Source organism: Lepidochelys kempii, chromosome 9 (genome assembly GCF_965140285.1).
Source record: "Lepidochelys kempii isolate rLepKem1 chromosome 9, rLepKem1.hap1, whole genome shotgun sequence".
In the NCBI taxonomy this organism is placed as follows: Eukaryota; Metazoa; Chordata; order Testudines; family Cheloniidae; genus Lepidochelys; species Lepidochelys kempii.
This window is the reverse complement of record NC_136388.1, coordinates 2,403,942-2,428,928: the sequence shown is the minus strand read 5'-3', so window position 1 is coordinate 2,428,928 and position 24,987 is coordinate 2,403,942. Positions and strand designations below refer to the sequence as shown.

General features: G+C 51.5%; 2 protein-coding genes across 2 annotated transcripts; both read left to right on the top strand.

Annotated features, from left to right (window-relative positions):
• The first annotated feature begins 40 nt into the window (after positions 1–40).
• On the top strand, positions 41–12,359 carry LOC144930863 (zonadhesin-like). Its single transcript, XM_078854321.1, has 10 exons — positions 41–49; positions 1,130–1,274; positions 1,980–2,030; positions 2,598–2,648; positions 3,887–4,134; positions 4,477–4,654; positions 8,880–8,988; positions 9,528–9,619; positions 10,303–10,479; positions 12,136–12,359. The coding sequence occupies exons 1-10, from the start codon at positions 41–43 to the stop codon at positions 12,357–12,359; spliced, it is 1,284 nt and encodes a 427-aa protein (XP_078710447.1).
• Positions 12,360–12,594: 235 nt separating this feature from the next.
• On the top strand, positions 12,595–24,925 carry LOC144930862 (zonadhesin-like). Its single transcript, XM_078854320.1, has 10 exons — positions 12,595–12,603; positions 13,684–13,828; positions 14,534–14,584; positions 15,165–15,215; positions 16,454–16,701; positions 17,044–17,221; positions 21,447–21,555; positions 22,094–22,185; positions 22,869–23,045; positions 24,702–24,925. The coding sequence occupies exons 1-10, from the start codon at positions 12,595–12,597 to the stop codon at positions 24,923–24,925; spliced, it is 1,284 nt and encodes a 427-aa protein (XP_078710446.1).
• Positions 24,926–24,987: the final 62 nt, after the last annotated feature.

Genomic DNA, 24,987 nt, shown 5'->3' with positions numbered 1-24,987 from the left:
CCAGTTTACAGAAGGGGAAACTGAGGCACCGAGCGGTCAAATGGCTTGCGTAAGCTCATCCAGCAGGCCAGTGCTGAGACTAGAACGCAGGTCTCAAGTGTCCCAGTCCCAGACACCTTCTCCTGGGCCACAGTGTCTCAGGGAGGGACACTAGAGAGGGAGCTCGTAGCATGGAGAGTATCAAAGGCATTGAACTGTTCTCAACTCCTTTGATTATCCACTAGGGCAGGAGTTTTGAAACTCTTGTTTTTGTGGCCCAGTTGAAGAAAATTGTTGATACCAGCGACGCAGCGGAGCTGGGATGAGGGGTTTGGGGTGTGGGAGGGTCTTAGGGCTTGAGCAGGGGATTGGGGTGTGAGGGTGAGGGCTGCGGGGTGGAGCCGGGAATGAGGGGTTCAGGGTGCGGGATGGGGCTCTGGCTGGGGCATGGGGTTGGGGTGCGGAAGGGGTCAGGTCTCTGAGCTGGGGGTGCAGGCTCTCGGCTGGGGCTGAGGGCTGTGGGCTGCAGCAGAGGGCTCCGGATTTGGGGGTGGCTCAGGATTGGGGCAGGGGGTTGGGGTGTGGCAGGGACTCAGGGCTCTCGGCTGGGGGTGCAGGCTCTGAGGTGGGGTCGGGGACAGAGTGTTTGGGATGCAGGGTATGGGGAGGGTGCTCAGGGCTGGGGCAGGGGATTGGGGCACGGGGTTCGGACACGGGCTTACCTCCGGAAGGTCCTGGTGAGCAGCGGAGCTGGGGTGCAGAGGAAGGCTTCCCGCCTGTCCTGGCACTGCAGACCACACTGGGCCCCAGAAACATCCAGAAGCATGTCTGGCTCCTAGGAGGAGGCACGCAGGCGGCTCTGCGTGGCTCTCGCCCACAGGCATCGCTCCCCACCACCGCACTCAGTTTGTGGGGGCGCTGCGCAGTGGGGGAATGGGTAGGGACTAGCCGGACTTAGCCGAAAAGCACCGCCGACGGCACTTTAACAGCCCGGTGGGGGTCTGGCCCGAGGTGCCGCGACCCAGCGCCTTCCATTCCGTGACCCAGGACTGGGGCAGGACCCAGAGTTTGCAAAGCACCGCGCGTAGGTGACACTAGTCGATAGACTTTCTACGATTATCTAGTCAAGTGCTTCTCCGTTCTCTCACAGCTGGGTGAGAGCTGGTTCACCCACGACGCCTGCACTGAGCACTGCACCTGCAACAGCAATAACAACATCACCTGCACAGGCTGGGCGTGTGGACCGCTGGAGATCTGTGGTGTTCAGGACGGGGAGCTGGGCTGTTACCCCACTGGTGAGTCCTCCCTGAAAAAGGTTCCACGTGTGAGTTCAGTAATCAGAGGCTTCTGGTCCAGAAGGACTTTTTCCAGATACTTTATCCCTTATGTGATGGCACAGGAAGGAGCTGACGGCTGATTCTTGCCAGTGCAAAGAGACAGTCAAAGACAAATCCCCTATCTTGCCATCACGGAGCTCCCTCCCCTGCAGTGGGAGTGGAGCTGGCATAGACCTTTGCAGGATCACTGGAGTTTGACCTGAGTAGGGAATGCAGAATCAAGCCCCAAATCACCCAATGCCACAAATGCAAACGTTGAACTCAAAGGGGTTGATTTAGGAAAGTACCAATGGGCTGCGGGGGGGAGGCAAATTAAAAACTACCAAGAGTCTAAGTTGCTCTTGCAAAGTACTCGCGCGCAGGGGTAGACACAGGTCATCTGCACGGTGCAGAGAGCCCGCGGGCACATTCACTCTTCTCCGTTTTCTGGCAGAGCTACCAGGTCGCAGGTGTTTTGCATGACAGGCGTCTCTGAGAATGACGTGTCTCTGGATGCTGGGTGCTGTTTGGGTACATGTCATGTGCTCTGTGTTTCTAGAATCACATTTCTCACACGTGGTCATCTGCAGTCTAAAAAAGAGCTTCCGAGGGTTATCCTATAGAACTTTTCATAGAACAGCATGAACAGCCTCTCAACGTGAATGTCTTTGTGTCTTTTTCCAGTAGACGCCTCGACGACTTCAAGTCCAACTGCAGTAGGCACCAGTCCATCAGGTAAGTGCTTCCTCAATCTCCTGGACATTTCCTGGTGGGCTGTGAACTCGGTGGCTGGGTGCAGATGAGGTTCCAAAGAACGTAACATCTGGGAGGCGGAACGGTTCATTTTGGAGAAGGGTCCCCAGTTCCCACCGTGTATGTTACTGAACCTCACGCTGGGTTCCTGGCCCTCACCAACCAATGCTGTGATCATCTCGTTAGAGTCTACAACAGTGCAAGGAACAAGCCCTGCTTCGGAGACCACTCCGCCCCACACAATAAGCAGCACAGGTTAATCTGCTAGGAGACTGTGGCTGAGACTAAATCCTTCTCTCTACTCACAGAGGAGGACTGGGGGTGGAGTTGGGGGGCAGGTGGTAAAGACACGTTCCGTCTGTTTATCGTGAGGCGTTTTAAGAGCTATTACGTTTTGAGATTGCGCTCAGTCTTTGTCGAATCACATTTCTCCTGATCACATGATCATTTAAAGTCCAAGAGGAAACTGTTCAAGAGTCGTCCTAGTCTACTCCTCACAGAACAGAGTGACCAACCTCTTCATGTTATTTCCTTTGTATATTTTGCCAGGAAACTCCCCGACCACAGCAACTCCAACGACAGCAGAGCCCTGTCAGACAGGTAACGTGGGTTCCTCTGTGTTGGACAAAGCTCCTCCCCATTCACATGTGGGGTGAGAAATTGGTGCCTGACTGCAGATTACGTTCCCACCCTAATAGCTGTTTGAAAACTCCACATTTATGTTTTAGGAAGGCAAGTCCAACAGTAATGCTGACCAGTCCCCCAGGTAGAGTTATTCCATCGGTGCGACCCAAAACCTTTTCACCTTACAAATGGTAAAGCAGCTGGTAGCTCTAGCCAAGTGTGGAACTAGTGCAGGTTTGTCTAAGCCTTTGAGTCTTGCTGGAGGACAACCTGGGGATTGCCCTAGTGCTCGGGGTCAGAGCGGACAGAGCAAACTCTTGCGAACTCTTCTCAGAGGCACTTAACCACATCTTATATGCTTCCGTTTACTACGTCTCTTCTGGGTTTGGCTCCAACTTAGAACCAAAGCCTTAGCGTTAGAGCTGAGATTCAACGTAGACCAAGAGTGCTCTTCTTTAACAATGAATTTTTGGTTCTGTGTCCTCCATTTCTAGGTAACAGAGTTTGAAAAATCCATGAGATATTTCCAGTGGGTTTCACGCAACCACAATGCTATTGTCAGTTTCCTAGGTGTTCAGAAATCACATTGCTGGGCATAGCCGAGGAACATGAACACTGTATTGGTTGTAAAAGGAAGTGGTCACTTCTGGTGAAAGCAGGATACAGGGAGTCACGTCATCTCGTTATTATTCCGTGGGATGCCACTGACTTGCAGTGGAGCCTTGTGCTCGTCACTTAGCTTCTCAAGTGGCGAAATGGGTTGCGATACATGGGAGCTTCCTCTCTCGAGATCTGCACTGCCAGAAATTCATATGACCTGACGGTGACCACTCCTGCTTCTTCCCGAGGCCCACTCCCCCTGTGAGAGCAGGGTTCAGATCTTGTCCCCGATCAGAAGGGAAAATGAGTTTGGAAGGTCTCAGCCTAGTTTCCGCATCACCAGATCAAGACCCACGTCAGGGAGGACGACTTCCCTGAGTTTCCAGGGAACCTCGCAGATGTCTTCCAGTTACAGCACAATGGCATTTAGGGATGGGGCAGCTTGCCTGCCTCCTCCCCACTCTGTTCCCGGTCGATGCTGTTTCTGTGAGCTCTGAAGTGGCGTGAGCAGGAAGTGCGCACCAACATGAAGTGCTCGGTGGAGCGCAGGTGACAGGGGTGCAGTTACGTGGGAGGGATTTGCAGGGGATAAATCCACGTTTCTTCCTTTTAAGGCCGTGCCACCTGCAGTGCCTCAGGGGACCCGCATTACTACACGTTTGATGGCAGAGTTCACCATTTCATGGGAAACTGCACTTACACCCTCTCCAAAGTGTGCAACGGCTCCAGGGGGCTTCCACCCTTTGACGTGTCCACCACCAATGAGCACAGGGGCTCCAATACCAAAGTTTCCTATGTAAAGTCGGTGCACGTGGATGTCTATGGAACTCAGATTTCCTTGCTGAAGAACAGGAAAGTGACTGTAAGTGAAATGTTATTGAAAAGGAGTATTTTAATCATCTGACATGCTTAAACTGAGACCTGCAAAAATTGAGACATTTGATTGGACGTAAAGGTCACATGGTGAGTTTCTGTTTTCTCATTGGTTGGGTGTGCTTCTTAGAATGAGGCTTCCCCGGAGAATACTCAGGATTGGCAGTTGAAAATGGCTTTCTGTGAACTTTCTGTCAGATTTCCTCCAAATTCCCAGTGTGAATGAGAACATTCCTGCCAGTGAACTCGTTGGCTAGACTATTCACGGGCGATTCCCTGGGAATTATGGGGGTACCTAGTCGTGACCAGACTTTCCCAACGTGTTATTCAGGTGAATGGCACCAGAAGGAACCTGCCCGTGGTGATTGAAAACAAGATCAAGGTCCAGATCAGCGGGCGCTACGTGCTTTTGGAAACTGATTTTGGTCTCTGGGTCAGATTTGACGGCAATCACTATGTGGAGGTCTCAGTGTCCGGTTGTTACAAGGGCCAGCTCTGTGGCCTGTGTGGTGAGTATCCCCGTTCTTGAGTACCGTCAAGTCATACGATCAGAAGATTTTCAGTGAATCATGCAGTTTGGGGATTGGTTGGGTTTTTTTGTCCCGTGTTCTGTTTATCCCAGCATAATCTAGTCTGTCTTGTGTGGACTGCGATGTCGGGCACTGGACTGAAGGAACCATCATTGTCCGGGTACCTGGCAAATGTAACTTACAAGAAATCTGGTTACCCAGGCGTTAACTCTCGTGTCAGAAATGACAACTACAGATGTCATTTTTAACAGGAGAGGAATCTCACATTCAACACATTCATAAGCTGCAGTCTAAATATTATCGCAGTCCTACCCTGGATGCCTCTGGTCCAGGTCCCCTCGTATCTTTTTTCTCTTATTTGCATTGAAGCATGTCTGTCCCTCTTTGATTGGGGCTTTTCGGCCTAATCTGTGCTTTTCATTTCTTTCAACTTGGAAATGAGAATAAAACTTTCAGGCCCTTCTTGTGGGTCAGGATAGATTTCCAAGTCCCTGTTTAGGAGCCGTCCTGATCTTTTCTGCTGTGCTCTCTTGTTCCTTGCACTCGCAGAAGCATACTGTCTCCGCACTGTCGTAGTCACAGTCCGAGCACAGGCAAAGGCTTCTCTGATCACTGAGCCTTCTTTTTAGAGCTGTTTTTAGTTGTCCAGCTGCAGCAGAAGGTGGGTCTGCTGCAAGACAAAGCATTAGAAAATGGTCCTCTGGGGACCAGTGCTGAAGTAGCCGAGAAGATGGAGTAGATAACCCAGTGTATGTCCTTTTCATGTTTAATCTCCACAATTCTTTGGTATTCTTTGTCAAGCGTAACCAAATGTTGGGTGCCGTGCAGGATACAAATCGCAGCAAGCCCTTGAGAGTCCAGCAAGACGGAATAGAGCAGATGCCAGAGAGAGGTCAGAGACATGTATTTGATGCATGTAAGAGACACAGTTCTGATCTAGTGACACAGCAAAGGAGACTCCAGGTTAACACACGTGGGTGATGAGTGAGAAACTCCGCTCTGAAGCAAGCAGAGACCAGTTAGATTGCCAGGAGACAAGCCTGGCAATACTTGAAGCTCAGCAGGTTCAACAGGGATGTGTCAGGGCTGCTTCCCTCCTGAGCACCCACTGTGGCTATGAGAAAAGGAGGACTTGTGGCACCTTAGAGACTAACCAATTTATTTGAGCATAAGCTTTCGTGAGCTACAGCTCACTTCATCGGATGCATACAGCGGCAAATACAGTGGGTAGATTTTATATACACAGAGAACATGAAACAATGGGTGTTACCATACAGACTGTAACGAGAGTGGTCAGATAAGGTGAGCTATTACCAGCACGAGAGCGGGGGCATGGGGGAACCTTATGTAGTGCTAATCAAGGTCGGCCATTTCCAGCTGTTGACAAGAACGTGTGAGTAACAGTGGGGGGGGTGAAGGGTGGGAATAAACAAGGGGAAATAGTTTTACTTTGTGTAATGACACATCCATTCCCAGTCTTTATTCAAGCCTAAGTTAACTGTATCCAGTTTGCAAATTAATTGCAATTCAGCAGTCTCTCGTTGGAGTCTGTTTCTGAAGTTTTTTTGTTGAAGTATGGCCACTTTTAGGTGTATAATCGAGTGACCAAAGAGATTGAAGTGTTCTCCCACTGGTTTTTGAATGTTATAATTCTTGACCTCTGATTTGTGTCCATTTATTCTTTTACGTAGAGACTGTCCGGTTTGGCCAATGTACATGGCCGAGGGGCATTGCTGGCACATATCACATTGGTAGATGTGCAGGTGAACGAGCCTCTGATAGTGTGGCTGATGTGATTAGGCCCTGTGATGGTGTCCCCCGAATAGATATGTGGACACAGTTGGCAACGGGCTTTGCTGCAAGGGTAGGTTCCTGGGTTTGTGTTTTTGTTGTGTGGTGTGTAGTTGCTGGTGAGTATTTGCTTCAGGTTGGGGGGCTGTCTGTAAGCAAGGACTGGCCTGTCTCCCAAGATCTGTGAGAGTGATGGGTCATCCTTCAGCATAGGTTGTAGATCCTTGATGATGTGTTGGAGAGGCTTTAGTTGGGGGCTGAAGGTGATGGCGAGTAGCGTTCTGTTATTTTCTTTGTTGGTCCTGTCCTGTAGTAGGCAACTTCTGGGTACTCTTCTGGCTCTCTCAATCTGTTTCTTCACTTCAGCAGGTGGGTATTGTAGTTGTAAGAACGCTTGATAGAGATCTTGTAGGTGTTTGTCTGAGGGGTTGGAGCAAATGCGGTTGTATTATAGGGCTTGGCTGTAGATGATGGATTGTGTGGTGTGGTCTGGATGAAAGCTGGAGGCATGTAGGTAAGCATAGCGGTCAGTAGGTTTCTGGTATAGGATGGTGTTGATGTGACCATCCCTTATTAGCACCGTAGTGTCCAGGAAGTGGATCTCTTGTGTGGACTGGTCCAGGCTGAGGTTGATGGTGGGATGGAAATTGTTGAAATCATGGTGGAATTCCTCAAGGGCTTCTTTTCCGTGGGTCCAGATGATGAAGATGTCATCAATGTAGCACAAGTAGAGTAGGGGCCTTAGGGGACGAGAGCTGAGGAAGCGTTGTTCTAAGTCAGCCATAAAATGTTGGCATACTGTGCGGCCATGTGGGTACCCATAGCAGTGCCGCTGATTTGAAGGTATACATTGTCCCCAAATGTGGAATAGTTATGGGTGAGGACAAAGTCACAAAGATCAGCCACCAGGTTTGCCGTGACGTTATCGGGGATCCTGTTCCTGACGGCCTGTAGTCCATCTTTGTGTGGAATGTTGGTGTAGAGGGCTTCTACATCCATAGTGGCCAGGATGGTGTTATCAGGAAGATCACCGATGGATTGTAGTTTCCTCAGGAAGTCAGTGGTGTCTCGAAGATAGCTGGGAGTGCTGGTAGGGAGTCTACATAGCGAGACAATCCTGCTGTCAGGGTGCCAATGCCTGAGATGATGGGGCGTCAGGGATTTCCAGGTTTATGGATCTTGGGTAGCAGACAGAATACCCCTGGTCGGAGTTCTCGGGGTGTGTCTCTGCGGATTTGTTCTTGTGCTTTTTCAGGGAGTTTCTTGAGCAGATGGTGTAGTTTGTGGCTATGCGCACCCCCGTCTGGGGCTAGTTTTTAAAAAGAAACAGTGCAAAGCTGAGGTCCCTTCCAACCCTGATATTCTGTGATTCTATGATTCTTCTTCCACATCCGGGGCTCTCCTTCTGTGCCCATCTGCTCCTGGGGAAACTACTGTTCCCAGTCCTTCACAGCTGGAGCTCAGCCTTCTTGCTTTGGCTTCCTTCTCCTGTCAGCCTCTCCCTGTTCTGAGGGAGAAGGCAGTTGGCTGGAAGAGAGAGGAGCCCTGCCCTGCTCTGCACTACAGGACTCCCAGGCTCGGTCCCTTACAGGGGCAGCGTCCTGGGTTTTCCCATCCAACTACTCATTCCCTAGGACCTCTTCCTCGCTTCTGGCTTAGGCCATTTCCTTTGCCTTTGTTCCTTCCTGTATTCCTGGAACGGGGTCTTCTGGCTGCCTCTAGGCTTAAAGGGCCAATGGACCCCGATACGTGGAATAACAGTCCGGAAGCCCAGATGCTTATCAGAGGCTCATCCACATTTCTCTGGGATGAAAACTGAGCTTTGAAAATTGGACTGCTCGAGTTTAAGGCCAGCAGGGACCACACATCATCTACTCTCACCTCCTGTAGGTCAGGGGCCACCAACGCCACCCAGCCACCTGCACAGAATTAAATTACCTGGAATTAAACACCTGGAATTAAATTGTAAGAGTAGGTTGTGTTGTGAGTTTTCTGGTTCTCCCTGGATCTGGATGGACTGGAAATTCCCCATGGGATGACGTCTCCTTGAGTGTTACCCCCAGGGCTTCTAAGCCTCGGAAATGATAGAATTTGAGTGTAAGGGTGCGGGTTAGTTCTCATTGTATTGTCACCCATTTACCCGAGTCACCGTGTGATCTGACACAATCGGAACGCCAAACCATTTGCTCCAAACTCACAGACCCCTACCATTTAATCTCCCATGGAATCTTCCTCAGCTGTGAGCAGTGCGGTGTCTGAGCCGCGTAGGGAGCAGTTCGTACTCCTTCCCGGAGTGGGCACTGGTGCACATACACGCTAGCCGGTTCATTACAATGTGTTTGACAACCACACGCTAGTGTGCGTTGTGGAGTTGTGAATTTCAAGTAATCTACACGGTTTTCATTTTGGATAGGTAATTACAACGGCGATGCAAAGGATGACAACCTAAAGCCGAATGGCAGCATTGCAGGAGATTCCACGGAGCTTGGAGAGAGCTGGCTGGTGGCAGAGAATAACACCATGTACGTACAGCAGGACGCTAATCAGGGGGTCTTTGCTACAAAAGCTCTAGGAAAGCGTGCTGCCTACTCAGCCGCAGGGCGCCCATCCAGGGGTCCACCACCTCGGCTCCTCCTGGGGCTGAGCACAACCATCCTCTCCCGTACACCCAAGAGCCCCCTCCCCAGCTGAGCATAAGCAGGCGGTGAGTGGCTGGCCTGCTACCATCTGCCTTCGCAGGTCTGCTGTCCCCCAGTCCAGGAAGACCTGCTGGTGGGTGGGAGGTCACTTGCTGTCCCAGTCAGGAGCCGGACCGATCCACTGGTTCCCGCAGCAGTGTGTTCCACCCCTCATTCAACTCCGTCTGAGTCGTGGAGCACCCCAAGGTGCCCAGTGCGGGAATGGGAGCCCCCTCCTGTGGTGGGGGAGGTGGGGGCAGAACGCAGCCTTTCAGGGAGCCTGGAGTCCGCTCTGTGGCTGGGCAGACGTGGAATCGTCCTGTCCAGATCTGGCCCGGGGAGATAAAGAAACATTCATCAGAAACTTTTCTCTCTCTTGCCAGATGCTCCCCTGACCAAGTGCTGGTCTGTGACCCCCAGCTGGAGAGCGAAGCGAGGGAGGACACAGCTTGTGGCATGATCACCGACCCGACAGGTACGATGCCCATGGCTGAGTCCTGGGCGAGCTGATTGAAATCACTCCCAATGACAGCCTGCCCTTGCCTCCGTCCCGACCTCGCTCCGTGGGGCCTCGGCCCCGAGTCCCCAGGGACATGTGTATGGCCCCCAGTGCGAAAAGCTGAACTAGAAGCCCCAGGAGTTGCCCTGAGTTACCTGCTCGGACTGGATCTTGCACTGAGATGGCACCAGGATGTGACGATTATTTGGGCATTGCACTTCAAGGGCCTCGTTCTGCCGCTCCTGCCCACACAGAGCTCCCATTAATTTCCACTCTGCTGCAGCAGAGACATAGTGTGGTGGTCCCCATTGCCCGCTTTCTTACAGGGGTAGCTGAAGTGCTTTAGGCCTTCCCTCCTCCGGAAACAGTAACTACCAGGGCGTTGCTAGCTCTCTATCAAGAACAAGGGTGTCCGCTTTGAGTGACGTTGTACTTACCCTGCAAATGGTAGAGACAGGCCTAAGCCAAACTGAGCCAAATCTCATCAGTGTTTGGGTGTATTCAGCTCCAGGTTTGGTCTGGCTGAGTCTCGCGAGCTGGTCAGCCTACACTGGCCAGGGAGCACTGACTCCTTGCCAAGACAGGGGATGGTTAGTGGCACCGCTCGGCTTCTTCCATCTTCCCTTCTGTGATTCTGTTTCTTTCCTGACTTAACATAGGTATCTTCAAGGACTGTCACGCCAAAGTAGCTCCAGAGATTTTCTTGGAAAACTGTGTTTACGACATGTGTCACACGAAGGAGCCGACAGTGTCCTTATGCAATGGGCTGCAGGCTTATGCAGAGTCGTGCACAAATGCTGGGATCTGCAGAGAATGGAGAAATAATACTTTGTGCCGTGAGTGTTGTAATTGATCTCTATTAAGTTCTGGAATTCAACTTTCATCATGCAAGAAGCTCTTCAAATTAGAGCTTCCTCTATTCCCTGACGGCATGCACTTTCCTCTTCTGTCATGCTTTGAGGGTGGTCTCTCCGTTCTCTTGCCCTGAGTCTGGTCCAGTTCTACACTGGATCCTGCCAGGTTAGGTATAATATTCAGACTGAATCTGATCTAGCCTCACAAAGCATCTAAGTATTAATTTGTCTGAATTTAGCGCTGGTAAAGTAAGAGCGCCTGAGAGGTTGAAATGCTCTGTTTATCCAAAGAGCGTCTCCAGTCTGGGGAGCTGCCGTGGAAGAAACAGTAGCCGCGACTCGAGTGAAACTCCCCACAGTCCCTTCTCTTTGTAATTGTTAGGAAGGAATGTTAGGTCCTTGTGAAAGGTACTAGCCTGGCAGTTTTAGAGGAAGAGGGTCTGTGTCTTTGCTCACTTCCATTGGTGTGAATCAGCAGTAGCCACTGAAGTCCATGGAGGTACTCCAGTGTAAAGCTGGAGTCAGCCAGAGGAGAATCAGGGCCACCATTGCTCCATTAGCCCTTAGAAGATCTGCTGCCCAGGAAGCAGCAGGGTGACCTTCCCCACCTTGTGTGCACGGGCTGCATGAGCTCTGTTCTGGAGAGGTCCTCTTGAGGCAATAAGCGGTCCCCATTGGAAGGGCCTTCTCGGAACCGAGCCATGTGCCAGCAAACTCAGGATCCTGCCTCTGACGGCCCCCATCATCAGCTGCTTCAGAGGAAGGTGCAAAAAACTCTGCAGTAGGAAGATTTGGGGCATTGTACCCCCACTAAAGTCTCCTCCTTATCCCTAAATTGTTCGTATGATTTCTTCTGTATATTAGAGCAGCACCTATGGACCCCAGCTGAGATGGGGGCCCATTGCTCTGGGTACTGTCTAAGCAACAGAGGACAGCCCCTGTTCCGAAGCCCCATTCCACACTGTCTAAGCAAGACAGGCGCAGGCTGCGGGAGGGAGTAAGACACAAGCAGAGTGAGCAGGGGTCTGGATTGTAAATGACCTGGGCCTGCCGCGATTGGGTTGGTTGGTTTGGTTTGTCGGGAGGGGATTAGCTGCAAAGGGAGGAGGACGGGAGAGGGGACAGTGAAGGGAGGAGGTAGGGGCAGAGGGGAAGGCCAGGTGTGCAGAGGGCAGGGGAAGTGTGGAGACTTGGAGGGAGTGAACGGCCAACCAGCAGAAGGACAGGACTCTCTAGAGTCAGAGCGTGGAAAGCCACTGGACACCGATGACCCATCTCGGCTGCTTTCCACGGGCCACCAGCCAGCTGTGCGCTGCGAGAGACAAGCCACCGGAGGCGCGTTTCAGCCGATGTCCACGTCAATAGGTGAAAGGCTGGACTTGTATCCTGTTGCCTATTTCCGATCCCTGGATACAACCGGTCCCCAACCAGGCGTCATTAGTCTGTCTGTCTGTCTGTCATTCCCTGCACAAAGGCTTTCCACTCTGTCCCTGGAGAAAAACCTCAGCACAGAGCAGTCACCATATGCAGAGCTTTCTAACCACCCTTTGCTGTCCTGGAACAAAGAGGGGAAGTTTTAAGAGAATTGCTTTGGGATCTTTTCCTTTCAGTGATGTGGGTTTTTCTTCTCACTTGCAGCAATCTCCTGTCCGGGAGGAAGCCAGTACAAGAGCTGTGGGAGCAGGTGTCCTTCCACCTGCGTGACTCCCTCTGCGTTTAGCCCTTGCAGCTCCTTACCAGTGGAAGGCTGTTTCTGTAACGAAGGCTACGTTCTGAGTGGAGACACCTGTGTGCCGGAGAGCAGCTGCGGTTGTGTGGATGGCAACAACCACTATCATCAGGCAAGTTACCCGCGCACCTAGACACAGACACAACAACCCCCAGATTCTTTCACTGTGACTGTAACTGATCATAATTAATGAAGAGAGACTAACTTCCTCTGGGCTCAGGTCAGTGGGTTGTGTGGATCTAATTGTTCATGTAAATAATAACCATTCCTAGCTCTTGTCAAGAGCAGATCTCAAAGCGCTTTACCAAGGAGGTCGGTATCATTCTCTCCAGTTTACAGAAGGGGAAACTGAGGCACCGAGCGGTCAAATGGCTTGCGTAAGCTCATCCAGCAGGCCAGTGCTGAGACTAGAACGCAGGTCTCAAGTGTCCCAGTCCCAGACACCTTCTCCTGGGCCACAGTGTCTCAGGGAGGGACACTAGGGAGGGAGCTCGTAGCATGGAGAGTATCAAAGGCATTGAACTGTTCTCAACTCCTTTGATTATCCACTAGGGCAGGAGTTTTGAAACTCTTGTTTTTGTGGCCCAGTTGAAGAAAATTGTTGATACCAGCGACGCAGCGGAGCTGGGATGAGGGGTTTGGGGTGTGGGAGGGTCTTAGGGCTTGAGCAGGGGATTGGGGTGTGGGGGTGAGGGCTGCGGGGTGGAGCCGGGAATGAGGGGTTCAGGGTGCGGGATGGGGCTCTGGCTGGGGCATGGGGTTGGGGTGCGGAAGGGGTCAGGTCTCTGAGCTGGGGGTGCAGGCTCTCGGCTGGGGCTGAGGGCTGTGGGCTGCAGCAGAGGGCTCCGGATTTGGGGGTGGCTCAGGATTGGGGCAGGGGGTTGGGGTGTGGCAGGGACTCAGGGCTCTCGGCTGGGGGTGCAGGCTCTGAGGTGGGGTCGGGGACAGAGTGTTTGGGATGCAGGGTATGGGGAGGGTGCTCAGGGCTGGGGCAGGGGATTGGGGCACGGGGTTCGGACACGGGCTTACCTCCGGAAGGTCCTGGTGAGCAGCGGAGCTGGGGTGCAGAGGAAGGCTTCCCGCCTGTCCTGGCACTGCAGACCACACTGGGCCCCAGAAACATCCAGAAGCATGTCTGGCTCCTAGGAGGAGGCACGCAGGCGGCTCTGCGTGGCTCTCGCCCACAGGCATCGCTCCCCACCCCCGCACTCAGTTTGTGGGGGCGCTGCGCAGTGCGGGAATGGGTAGGGACTAGCCGGCCTTAGCCGAAAAGCACAGCCGACGGCATTTTAACAGCCCGGTGGGGGTCTGGCCCGAGGTGCCGCGACCCAGCGCCTTCCATTCCGTGACCCAGGACTGGGGCAGGACCCAGAGTTTGCAAAGCACCGCACGTAGGTGACACTAGTCGATAGACTTTCTACGATTATCTAGTCAAGTGCTTCTCCGTTCTCTCACAGCTGGGTGAGAGCTGGTTCACCCACGACGCCTGCACTGAGCACTGCACCTGCAACAGCAATAACAACATCACCTGCACAGGCTGGGCGTGTGGACCGCTAGAGATCTGCGGTGTTCAGGACGGGGAGCTGGGCTGTTACCCCACTGGTGAGTCCTCCCTGAAAAAGGTTCCACGTGTGAGTTCAGTAATCAGAGGCTTCTGGTCCAGAAGGACTTTTTCCAGATACTTTATCCCTTATGTGATGGCACAGGAAGGAGCTGACGGCTGATTCTTGCCAGTGCAAAGAGACAGTCAAAGACAAATCCCCTATCTTGCCATCACGGAGCTCCCTCCCCTGCAGTGGGAGTGGAGCTGGCATAGACCTTTGCAGGATCACTGGAGTTTGACCTGAGTAGGGAATGCAGAATCAAGCCCCAAATCACCCAATGCCACAAATGCAAACGTTGAACTCAAAGGGGTTGATTTAGGAAAGTACCAATGGGCTGCGGGGGGGAGGCAAATTAAAAACTACCAAGAGTCTAAGTTGCTCTTGCAAAGTACTCGCGCGCAGGGGTAGACACAGGTCATCTGCACGGTGCAGAGAGCCCGCGGGCACATTCACTCTTCTCCGTTTTCTGGCAGAGCTACCAGGTCGCAGGTGTTTTGCATGACAGGCGTCTCTGAGAATGATGTGTCTCTGGATGCTGGGTGCTGTTTGGGTACATGTCATGTGCTCTGTGTTTCTAGAATCACATTTCTCACACGTGGTCATCTGCAGTCTAAAAAAGAGCTTCCGAGGGTTATCCTATAGAACTTTTCATAGAACAGCATGAACAGCCTCTCAACGTGAATGTCTTTGTGTCTTTTTCCAGTAGACGCCTCGACGACTTCAAGTCCAACTGCAGTAGGCACCAGTCCATCAGGTAAGGTGGATCTCTCAGTGCTTCCTCAATCTCCTGGACATTTCCTGGTGGGCTGTGAACTCGGTGGCTGGGTGCAGATGAGGTTCCAAAGAACGTAACATCTGGGAGGCGGAACGGTTCATTTTGGAGAAGGGTCCCCAGTTCCCACCATGTATGTTACTGAACCTCACGCTGGGTTCCTGGCCCTCACCAACCAATGCTGTGATCATCTCGTTAGAGTCTACAACAGTGCAAGGAACAAGCCCTGCTTCGGAGACCACTCCGCCCCACACAATAAGCAGCACAGGTTAATCTGCTAGGAGACTGTGGCTGAGACTAAATCCTTCTCTCTACTCACAGAGGAGGACTGGGGGTGGAGTTGGGGGGCAGGTGGTAAAGACACGTTCCGTCTGTTTATCGTGAGGCGTTTTAAGAGCTATTACGTTTTGAGATTGCGCTCAGTCTTTGTCGAATCACATTTCTCCTGATCACATGATCATTTAAAGTCCAAGAGGAAACTGTTCAAGAGTCGTCCTAGTCTACTCCTCACAGAACAGAGTGACCAACCTCTTCATGTTATTTCCTTTGTATATTTTGCCAGGAAACTCCCCGACCACAGCAACTCCAACGACAGCAGAGCCCTGTCAGACAGGTAACGTGGGTTCCTCTGTGTTGGACAAAGCTCCTCCCCATTCACATGTGGGGTGAGAAATTGGTGCCTGACTGCAGATTACGTTCCCACCCTAATAGCTGTTTGAAAACTCCACATTTATGTTTTAGGAAGGCAAGTCCAACAGTAATGCTGACCAGTCCCCCAGGTAGAGTTATTCCATCGGTGCGACCCAAAACCTTTTCACCTTACAAATGGTAAAGCAGCTGGTAGCTCTAGCCAAGTGTGGAACTAGTGCAGGTTTGTCTAAGCCTTTGAGTCTTGCTGGAGGACAACCTGGGGATTGCCCTAGTGCTCGGGGTCAGAGCGGACAGAGCAAACTCTTGCGAACTCTTCTCAGAGGCACTTAACCACATCTTATATGCTTCCGTTTACTACGACTCTTCTGGGTTTGGCTCCAACTTAGAACCAAAGCCTTAGCGTTAGAGCTGAGATTCAACGTAGACCAAGAGTGCTCTTCTTTAACAATGAATTTTTGGTTCTGTGTCCTCCATTTCTAGGTAACAGAGTTTGAAAAATCCATGAGATATTTCCAGTGGGTTTCACGCAACCACAATGCTATTGTCAGTTTCCTAGGTGTTCAGAAATCACATTGCTGGGCATAGCCGAGGAACATGAACACTGTATTGGTTGTAAAAGGAAGTGGTCACTTCTGGTGAAAGCAGGATACAGGGAGTCACGTCATCTCGTTATTATTCGGTGGGATGCCACTGACTTGCAGTGGAGCCTTGTGCTCGTCACTTAGCTTCTCAAGTGGCGAAATGGGTTGCGATACATGGGAGCTTCCTCTCTCGAGATCTGCACTGCCAGAAATTCATATGACCTGACGGTGACCACTCCTGCTTCTTCCCGAGGCCCACTCCCCCTGTGAGAGCAGGGTTCAGATCTTGTCCCCGATCAGAAGGGAAAATGAGTTTGGAAGGTCTCAGCCTAGTTTCCGCATCACCGGATCAAGACCCACGTCAGGGAGGACGACTTCCCTGAGTTTCCAGGGAACCTCGCAGATGTCTTCCAGTTACAGCACAATGGCATTTAGGGATGGGGCAGCTTGCCTGCCTCCTCCCCACTCTGTTCCCGGTCGATGCTGTTTCTGTGAGCTCTGAAGTGGCGTGAGCAGGAAGTGCGCACCAACATGAAGTGCTCGGTGGAGCGCAGGTGACAGGGGTGCAGTTACGTGGGAGGGATTTGCAGGGGATAAATCCACGTTTCTTCCTTTTAAGGCCGTGCCACCTGCAGTGCCTCAGGGGACCCGCATTACTACACGTTTGATGGCAGAGTTCACCATTTCATGGGAAACTGCACTTACACCCTCTCCAAAGTGTGCAACGGCTCCAGGGGGCTTCCACCCTTTGACGTGTCCACCACCAATGAGCACAGGGGCTCCAATACCAAAGTTTCCTATGTAAAGTCGGTGCACGTGGATGTCTATGGAACTCAGATTTCCTTGCTGAAGAACAGGAAAGTGACTGTAAGTGAAATGTTATTGAAAAGGAGTATTTTAATCATCTGACATGCTTAAACTGAGACCTGCAAAAATTGAGACATTTGATTGGACGTAAAGGTCACATGGTGAGTTTCTGTTTTCTCATTGGTTGGGTGTGCTTCTTAGAATGAGGCTTCCCCGGAGAATACTCAGGATTGGCAGTTGAAAATGGCTTTCTGTGAACTTTCTGTCAGATTTCCTCCAAATTCCCAGTGTGAATGAGAACATTCCTGCCAGTGAACTCGTTGGCTAGACTATTCACGGGCGATTCCCTGGGAATTATGGGGGTACCTAGTCGTGACCAGACTTTCCCAACGTGTTATTCAGGTGAATGGCACCAGAAGGAACCTGCCCGTGGTGATTGAAAACAAGATCAAGGTCCAGATCAGCGGGCGCTACGTGCTTTTGGAAACTGATTTTGGTCTCTGGGTCAGATTTGACGGCAATCACTATGTGGAGGTCTCAGTGTCCGGTTGTTACAAGGGCCAGCTCTGTGGCCTGTGTGGTGAGTATCCCTGTTCTTGAGTACCGTCAAGTCATACGATCAGAAGATTTTCAGTGAATCATGCAGTTTGGGGATTGGTTGGGTTTTTTTGTCCCATGTTCTGTTTATCCCAGCATAATCTAGTCTGTCTTGTGTGGACTGCGATGTCGGGCACTGGACTGAAGGAACCATCATTGCCCGGGTACCTGGCAAATGTAACTTACAAGAAATCTGGTTACCCAGGCGTTAACTCTCGTGTCAGAAATGACAACTACAGATGTCATTTTTAACAGGAGAGGAATCTCACATTCAACACATTCATAAGCTGCAGTCTAAATATTATCGCAGTCCTACCCTGGATGCCTCTGGTCCAGGTCCCCTCGTATCTTTTTTCTCTTATTTGCATTGAAGCATGTCTGTCCCTCTTTGATTGGGGCTTTTCGGCCTAATCTGTGCTTTTCATTTCTTTCAACTTGGAAATGAGAATAAAACTTTCAGGCCCTTCTTGTGGGTCAGGATAGATTTCCAAGTCCCTGTTTAGGAGCCGTCCTGAGCTTTTCTGCTGTGCTCTCTTGTTCCTTGCACTCGCAGAAGCATACTGTCTCCGCACTGTCGTAGTCACAGTCCGAGCACAGGCAAAGGCTTCTCTGATCACTGAGCCTTCTTTTTAGAGCTGTTTTTAGTTGTCCAGCTGCAGCAGAAGGTGGGTCTGCTGCAAGACAAAGCATTAGAAAATGGTCCTCTGGGGACCAGTGCTGAAGTAGCCGAGAAGATGGAGTAGATAACCCAGTGTATGTCCTTTTCATGTTTAATCTCCACAATTCTTTGGTATTCTTTGTCAAGCGTAACCAAATGTTGGGTGCCGTGCAGGATACAAATCGCAGCGAGCCCTTGAGAGTCCAGCAAGACGGAATAGAGCAGATGCCAGAGAGAGGTCAGAGACATGTATTTGATGCATGTAAGAGACCCAGTTCTGATCTAGTGACACAGCAAAGGAGACTCCAGGTTAACACACGTGGGTGATGAGTGAGAAACTCCGCTCTGAAGCAAGCAGAGACCAGTTAGATTGCCAGGAGACAAGCCTGGCAATACTTGAAGCTCAGCAGGTTCAACAGGGATGTGTCAGGGCTGCTTCCCTCCTGAGCACCCACTGTGGCTATGAGAAAAGGAGGACTTGTGGCACCTTAGAGACTAACCAATTTATTTGAGCATAAGCTTTCGTGAGCTACAGCTCACTTCATCGGATGCATACAGCGGCAAATACAGTGGGTAGATTTTATATACACAGAGAACATGAAACAATGGGTGTTACCATACAGACTGTAACGAGAGTGGTCAGATAAGGTGAGCTATTACCAGCACGAGAGCGGGGGCATGGGGGAACCTTATGTAGTGCTAATCAAGGTCGGCCATTTCCAGCTGTTGACAAGAACGTGTGAGTAACAGTGGGGGGGGTGAAGGGTGGGAATAAACAAGGGGAAATAGTTTTACTTTGTGTAATGACACATCCATTCCCAGTCTTGATTCAAGCCTAAGTTAACTGTATCCAGTTTGCAAATTAATTGCAATTCAGCAGTCTCTCGTTGGAGTCTGTTTCTGAAGTTTTTTTGTTGAAGTATGGCCACTTTTAGGTGTATAATCGAGTGACCAAAGAGATTGAAGTGTTCTCCCACTGGTTTTTGAATGTTATAATTCTTGACCTCTGATTTGTGTCCATTTATTCTTTTACGTAGAGACTGTCCGGTTTGGCCAATGTACATGGCCGAGGGGCATTGCTGGCACATATCACATTGGTAGATGTGCAGGTGAACGAGCCTCTGATAGTGTGGCTGATGTGATTAGGCCCTGTGATGGTGTCCCCCGAATAGATATGTGGACACAGTTGGCAACGGGCTTTGCTGCAAGGGTAGGTTCCTGGGTTTGTGTTTTTGTTGTGTGGTGTGTAGTTGCTGGTGAGTATTTGCTTCAGGTTGGGGGGCTGTCTGTAAGCAAGGACTGGCCTGTCTCCCAAGATCTGTGAGAGTGATGGGTCATCCTTCAGCATAGGTTGTAGATCCTTGATGATGTGTTGGAGAGGCTTTAGTTGGGGGCTGAAGGTGATGGCGAGTAGCGTTCTGTTATTTTCTTTGTTGGTCCTGTCCTGTAGTAGGCAACTTCTGGGTACTCTTCTGGCTCTCTCAATCTGTTTCTTCACTTCAGCAGGTGGGTATTGTAGTTGTAAGAACGCTTGATAGAGATCTTGTAGGTGTTTGTCTGAGGGGTTGGAGCAAATGCGGTTGTATTATAGGGCTTGGCTGTAGATGATGGATTGTGTGGTGTGGTCTGGATGAAAGCTGGAGGCATGTAGGTAAGCATAGCGGTCAGTAGGTTTCTGGTATAGGATGGTGTTGATGTGACCATCCCTTATTAGCACCGTAGTGTCCAGGAAGTGGATCTCTTGTGTGGACTGGTCCAGGCTGAGGTTGATGGTGGGATGGAAATTGTTGAAATCATGGTGGAATTCCTCAAGGGCTTCTTTTCCGTGGGTCCAGATGATGAAGATGTCATCAATGTAGCACAAGTAGAGTAGGGGCCTTAGGGGACGAGAGCTGAGGAAGCGTTGTTCTAAGTCAGCCATAAAATGTTGGCATACTGTGCGGCCATGTGGGTACCCATAGCAGTGCCGCTGATTTGAAGGTATACATTGTCCCCAAATGTGGAATAGTTATGGGTGAGGACAAAGTCACAAAGATCAGCCACCAGGTTTGCCGTGACGTTATCGGGGATCCTGTTCCTGACGGCCTGTAGTCCATCTTTGTGTGGAATGTTGGTGTAGAGGGCTTCTACATCCATAGTGGCCAGGATGGTGTTATCAGGAAGATCACCGATGGATTGTAGTTTCCTCAGGAAGTCAGTGGTGTCTCGAAGATAGCTGGGAGTGCTGGTAGGGAGTCTACATAGCGAGACAATCCTGCTGTCAGGGTGCCAATGCCTGAGATGATGGGGCGTCAGGGATTTCCAGGTTTATGGATCTTGGGTAGCAGACAGAATACCCCTGGTCGGAGTTCTCGGGGTGTGTCTCTGCGGATTTGTTCTTGTGCTTTTTCAGGGAGTTTCTTGAGCAGATGGTGTAGTTTGTGGCTATGCGCACCCCCGTCTGGGGCTAGTTTTTAAAAAGAAACAGTGCAAAGCTGAGGTCCCTTCCAACCCTGATATTCTGTGATTCTATGATTCTTCTTCCACATCCGGGGCTCTCCTTCTGTGCCCATCTGCTCCTGGGGAAACTACTGTTCCCAGTCCTTCACAGCTGGAGCTCAGCCTCCTTGCTTTGGCTTCCTTCTCCTGTCAGCCTCTCCCTGTTCTGAGGGAGAAGGCAGTTGGCTGGAAGAGAGAGGAGCCCTGCCCTGCTCTGCACTACAGGACTCCCAGGCTCGGTCCCTTACAGGGGCAGCGTCCTGGGTTTTCCCATCCAACTACTCATTCCCTAGGACCGCTTCCTCGCTTCTGGCTTAGGCCATTTCCTTTGCCTTTGTTCCTTCCTGTATTCCTGGAACGGGGTCTTCTGGCTGCCTCTAGGCTTAAAGGGCCAATGGACCCCGATACGTGGAATAACAGTCCGGAAGCCCAGATGCTTATCAGAGGCTCATCCACATTTCTCTGGGATGAAAATTGAGCTTTGAAAATTGGACTGCTCGAGTTTAAGGCCAGCAGGGACCACACATCATCTACTCTCACCTCCTGTAGGTCAGGGGCCACCAACGCCACCCAGCCACCTGCACAGAATTAAATTACCTGGAATTAAACACCTGGAATTAAATTGTAAGAGTAGGTTGTGTTGTGAGTTTTCTGGTTCTCCCTGGATCTGGATGGACTGGAAATTCCCCATGGGATGACGTCTCCTTGAGTGTTACCCCCAGGGCTTCTAAGCCTCGGAAATGATAGAATTTGAGTGTAAGGGTGCGGGTTAGTTCTCATTGTATTGTCACCCATTTACCCGAGTCACCGTGTGATCTGACACAATCGGAACGCCAAACCATTTGCTCCAAACTCACAGACCCCTACCATTTAATCTCCCATGGAATCTTCCTCAGCTGTGAGCAGTGCGGTGTCTGAGCCGCGTAGGGAGCAGTTCGTACTCCTTCCCGGAGTGGACACTGGTGCACATACACGCTAGCCGGTTCATTAAAATGTGATTGACAACCACACGCTAGTGTGCATTGTGGAGTTGTGAATTTCAAGTAATCTACACGGTTTTCATTTTGGATAGGTAATTACAACGGCGATGCAAAGGATGACAACCTAAAGCCGAATGGCAGCATTGCAGGAGATTCCACGGAGCTTGGAGAGAGCTGGCTGGTGGCAGAGAATAACACCATGTACGTACAGCAGGACGCTAATCAGGGGTCTTTGCTACAAAAGCTCTAGGAAAGCGTGCTGCCTACTCAGCCGCAGGGCGCCCATCCAGGGGTCCACCACCTCGGCTCCTCCTGGGGCTGAGCACAACCATCCTCTCCCGTACACCCAAGAGCCCCCTCCCCAGCTGAGCATAAGCAGGCGGTGAGTGGCTGGCCTGCTACCATCTGCCTTCGCAGGTCTGCTGTCCCCCAGTCCAGGAAGACCTGCTGGTGGGTGGGAGGTCACTTGCTGTCCCAGTCAGGAGCCGGACCGATCCACTGGTTCCCGCAGCAGTGTGTTCCACCCCTCATTCAACTCCGTCTGAGTCGTGGAGCACCCCAAGGTGCCCAGTGCGGGAATGGGAGCCCCCTCCTGTGGTGGGGGAGGTGGGGGCAGAACGCAGCCTTTCAGGGAGCCTGGAGTCCGCTCTGTGGCTGGGCAGACGTGGAATCGTCCTGTCCAGATCTGGCCCGGGGAGATAAAGAAACATTCATCAGAAACTTTTCTCTCTCTTGCCAGATGCTCCCCTGACCAAGTGCTGGTCTGTGACCCCCAGCTGGAGAGCGAAGCGAGGGAGGACACAGCTTGTGGCATGATCACCGACCCGACAGGTACGATGCCCATGGCTGAGTCCTGGGCGAGCTGATTGAAATCACTCCCAATGACAGCCTGCCCTTGCCTTCGTCCCGACCTCGCTCCCTGGGACCACGGCCCCGAGTCCCCAGGGACATGTGTATGGCCCCCAGTGCGAAAAGCTGAACTAGAAGCCCCAGGAGTTGCCCTGAGTTACCTGCTCAGAGTGTATCGTGCATTGAGATGGCACCAGGATGTGATGACTATTTGGGCATTGCACTTCTAGGGCCTCGTTCTGCCGCTCCTGCCCGCACAGTGCTCCCATTAATTTCCACTCTGCTGCAGCAGAGACATAGTGTGGTGGTCCCCATTGCCCGCTTTCTTACAGGGGTAGCTGAAGTGCTTTAGGCCTTCCCTCCTCCGGAAACAGTAACTACCAGGGCGTTGCTAGCTCTCTATCAAGAACAAGGGTGTCCGCTTTGAGTGACGTTGTACTTACCCTGCAAATGGTAGAGACAGGCCTAAGCCAAACTGAGCCAAATCTCATCAGTGTTTGGGTGTATTCAGCTCCAGGTTTGGTCTGGCTGAGTCTAGCGAGCTGGTCAGCCTACACTGGCCAGGGAGCACTGACTCCTTGCCATGACAGGGGATGGTTAGTGGCACCGCTCGGCTTCTTCCATCTTCCCTTCTGTGATTCTGTTTCTTTCCTGACTTAACATAGGTATCTTCAAGGACTGTCACGCCAAAGTAGCTCCAGAGATTTTCTTGGAAAACTGTGTTTACGACATGTGTCACACGAAGGAGCCGACAGTGTCCTTATGCAATGGGCTGCAGGCTTATGCAGAGTCGTGCACAAATGCTGGGATCTGCAGAGAATGGAGAAATAATACTTTGTGCCGTGAGTGTTGTAATTGATCTCTATTAAGTTCTGGAATTCAACTTTCATCATGCAAGAAGCTCTTCAAATTAGAGCTTCCTCTATTCCCTGACGGCATGCACTTTCCTCTTCTGTCATGCTTTGAGGGTGGTCTCTCCGTTCTCTTGCCCTGAGTCTGGTCCAGTTCTACACTGGATCCTGCCAGGTTAGGTATAATATTCAGACTGAATCTGATCTAGCCTCACAAAGCATCTAAGTATTAATTTGTCTGAATTTAGCGCTGGTAAAGTAAGAGCGCCTGAGAGGTTGAAATGCTCTGTTTATCCAAAGAGCGTCTCCAGTCTGGGGAGCTGCCGTGGAAGAAACAGTAGCCGCGACTCGAGTGAAACTCCCCACAGTCCCTTCTCTTTGTAATTGTTAGGAAGGAATGTTAGGTCCTTGTGAAAGGTACTAGCCTGGCAGTTTTAGAGGAAGAGGGTCTGTGTCTTTGCTCACTTCCATTGGTGTGAATCAGCAGTAGCCACTGAAGTCCATGGAGGTACTCCAGTGTAAAGCTGGAGTCAGCCAGAGGAGAATCAGGGCCACCATTGCTCCATTAGCCCTTAGAAGATCTGCTGCCCAGGAAGCAGCAGGGTGACCTTCCCCACCTTGTGTGCACGGGCTGCATGAGCTCTGTTCTGGAGAGGTCCTCTTGAGGCAATAAGCGGTCCCCATTGGAAGGGCCTTCTCGGAACCGAGCCATGTGCCAGCAAACTCAGGATCCTGCCTCTGACGGCCCCCATCATCAGCTGCTTCAGAGGAAGGTGCAAAAAACTCTGCAGTAGGAAGATTTGGGGCATTGTACCCCCACTAAAGTCTCCTCCTTATCCCTAAATTGTTCGTATGATTTCTTCTGTATATTAGAGCAGCACCTATGGACCCCAGCTGAGATGGGGGCCCATTGCTCTGGGTACTGTCTAAGCAACAGAGGACAGCCCCTGTTCCGAAGCCCCATTCCACACTGTCTAAGCAAGACAGGCGCAGGCTGCGGGAGGGAGTAAGACACAAGCAGAGTGAGCAGGGGTCTGGATTGTAAACGACCTGGGCCTGCCGCGATTGGGTTGGTTGGTTTGGTTTGTCGGGAGGGGATTAGCTGCAAAGGGAGGAGGACGGGAGAGGGGACAGTGAAGGGAGGAGGTAGGGGCAGAGGGGAAGGCCAGGTGTGCAGAGGGCAGGGGAAGTGTGGAGACTTGGAGGGAGTGAACGGCCAACCAGCAGAAGGACAGGACTCTCTAGAGTCAGAGCGTGGAAAGCCACTGGACACCGATGACCCATCTCGGCTGCTTTCCACGGGCCACCAGCCAGCTGTGCGCTGCGAGAGACAAGCCACCGGAGGCGCGTTTCAGCCGATGTCCACGTCAATAGGTGAAAGGCTGGACTTGTATCCTGTTGCCTATTTCCGATCCCTGGATACAACCGGTCCCCAACCAGGCGTCATTAGTCTGTCTGTCTGTCTGTCATTCCCTGCACAAAGGCTTTCCACTCTGTCCCTGGAGAAAAACCTCAGCACAGAGCAGTCACCATATGCAGAGCTTTCTAACCACCCTTTGCTGTCCTGGAACAAAGAGGGGAAGTTTTAAGAGAATTGCTTTGGGATCTTTTCCTTTCAGTGATGTGGGTTTTTCTTCTCACTTGCAGCAATCTCCTGTCCGGGAGGAAGCCAGTACAAGAGCTGTGGGAGCAGGTGTCCTTCCACCTGCGTGACTCCCTCTGCGTTTAGCCCTTGCAGCTCCTTACCAGTGGAAGGCTGTTTCTGTAACGAAGGCTACGTTCTGAGTGGAGACACCTGTGTGCCGGAGAGCAGCTGCGGTTGTGTGGATGGCAACAACCACTATCATCAGGCAAGTTACCCGCGCACCTAGACACAGACACAACAACCCCCAGATTCTTTCACTGTGACTGTAACTGATCATAATTAATGAAG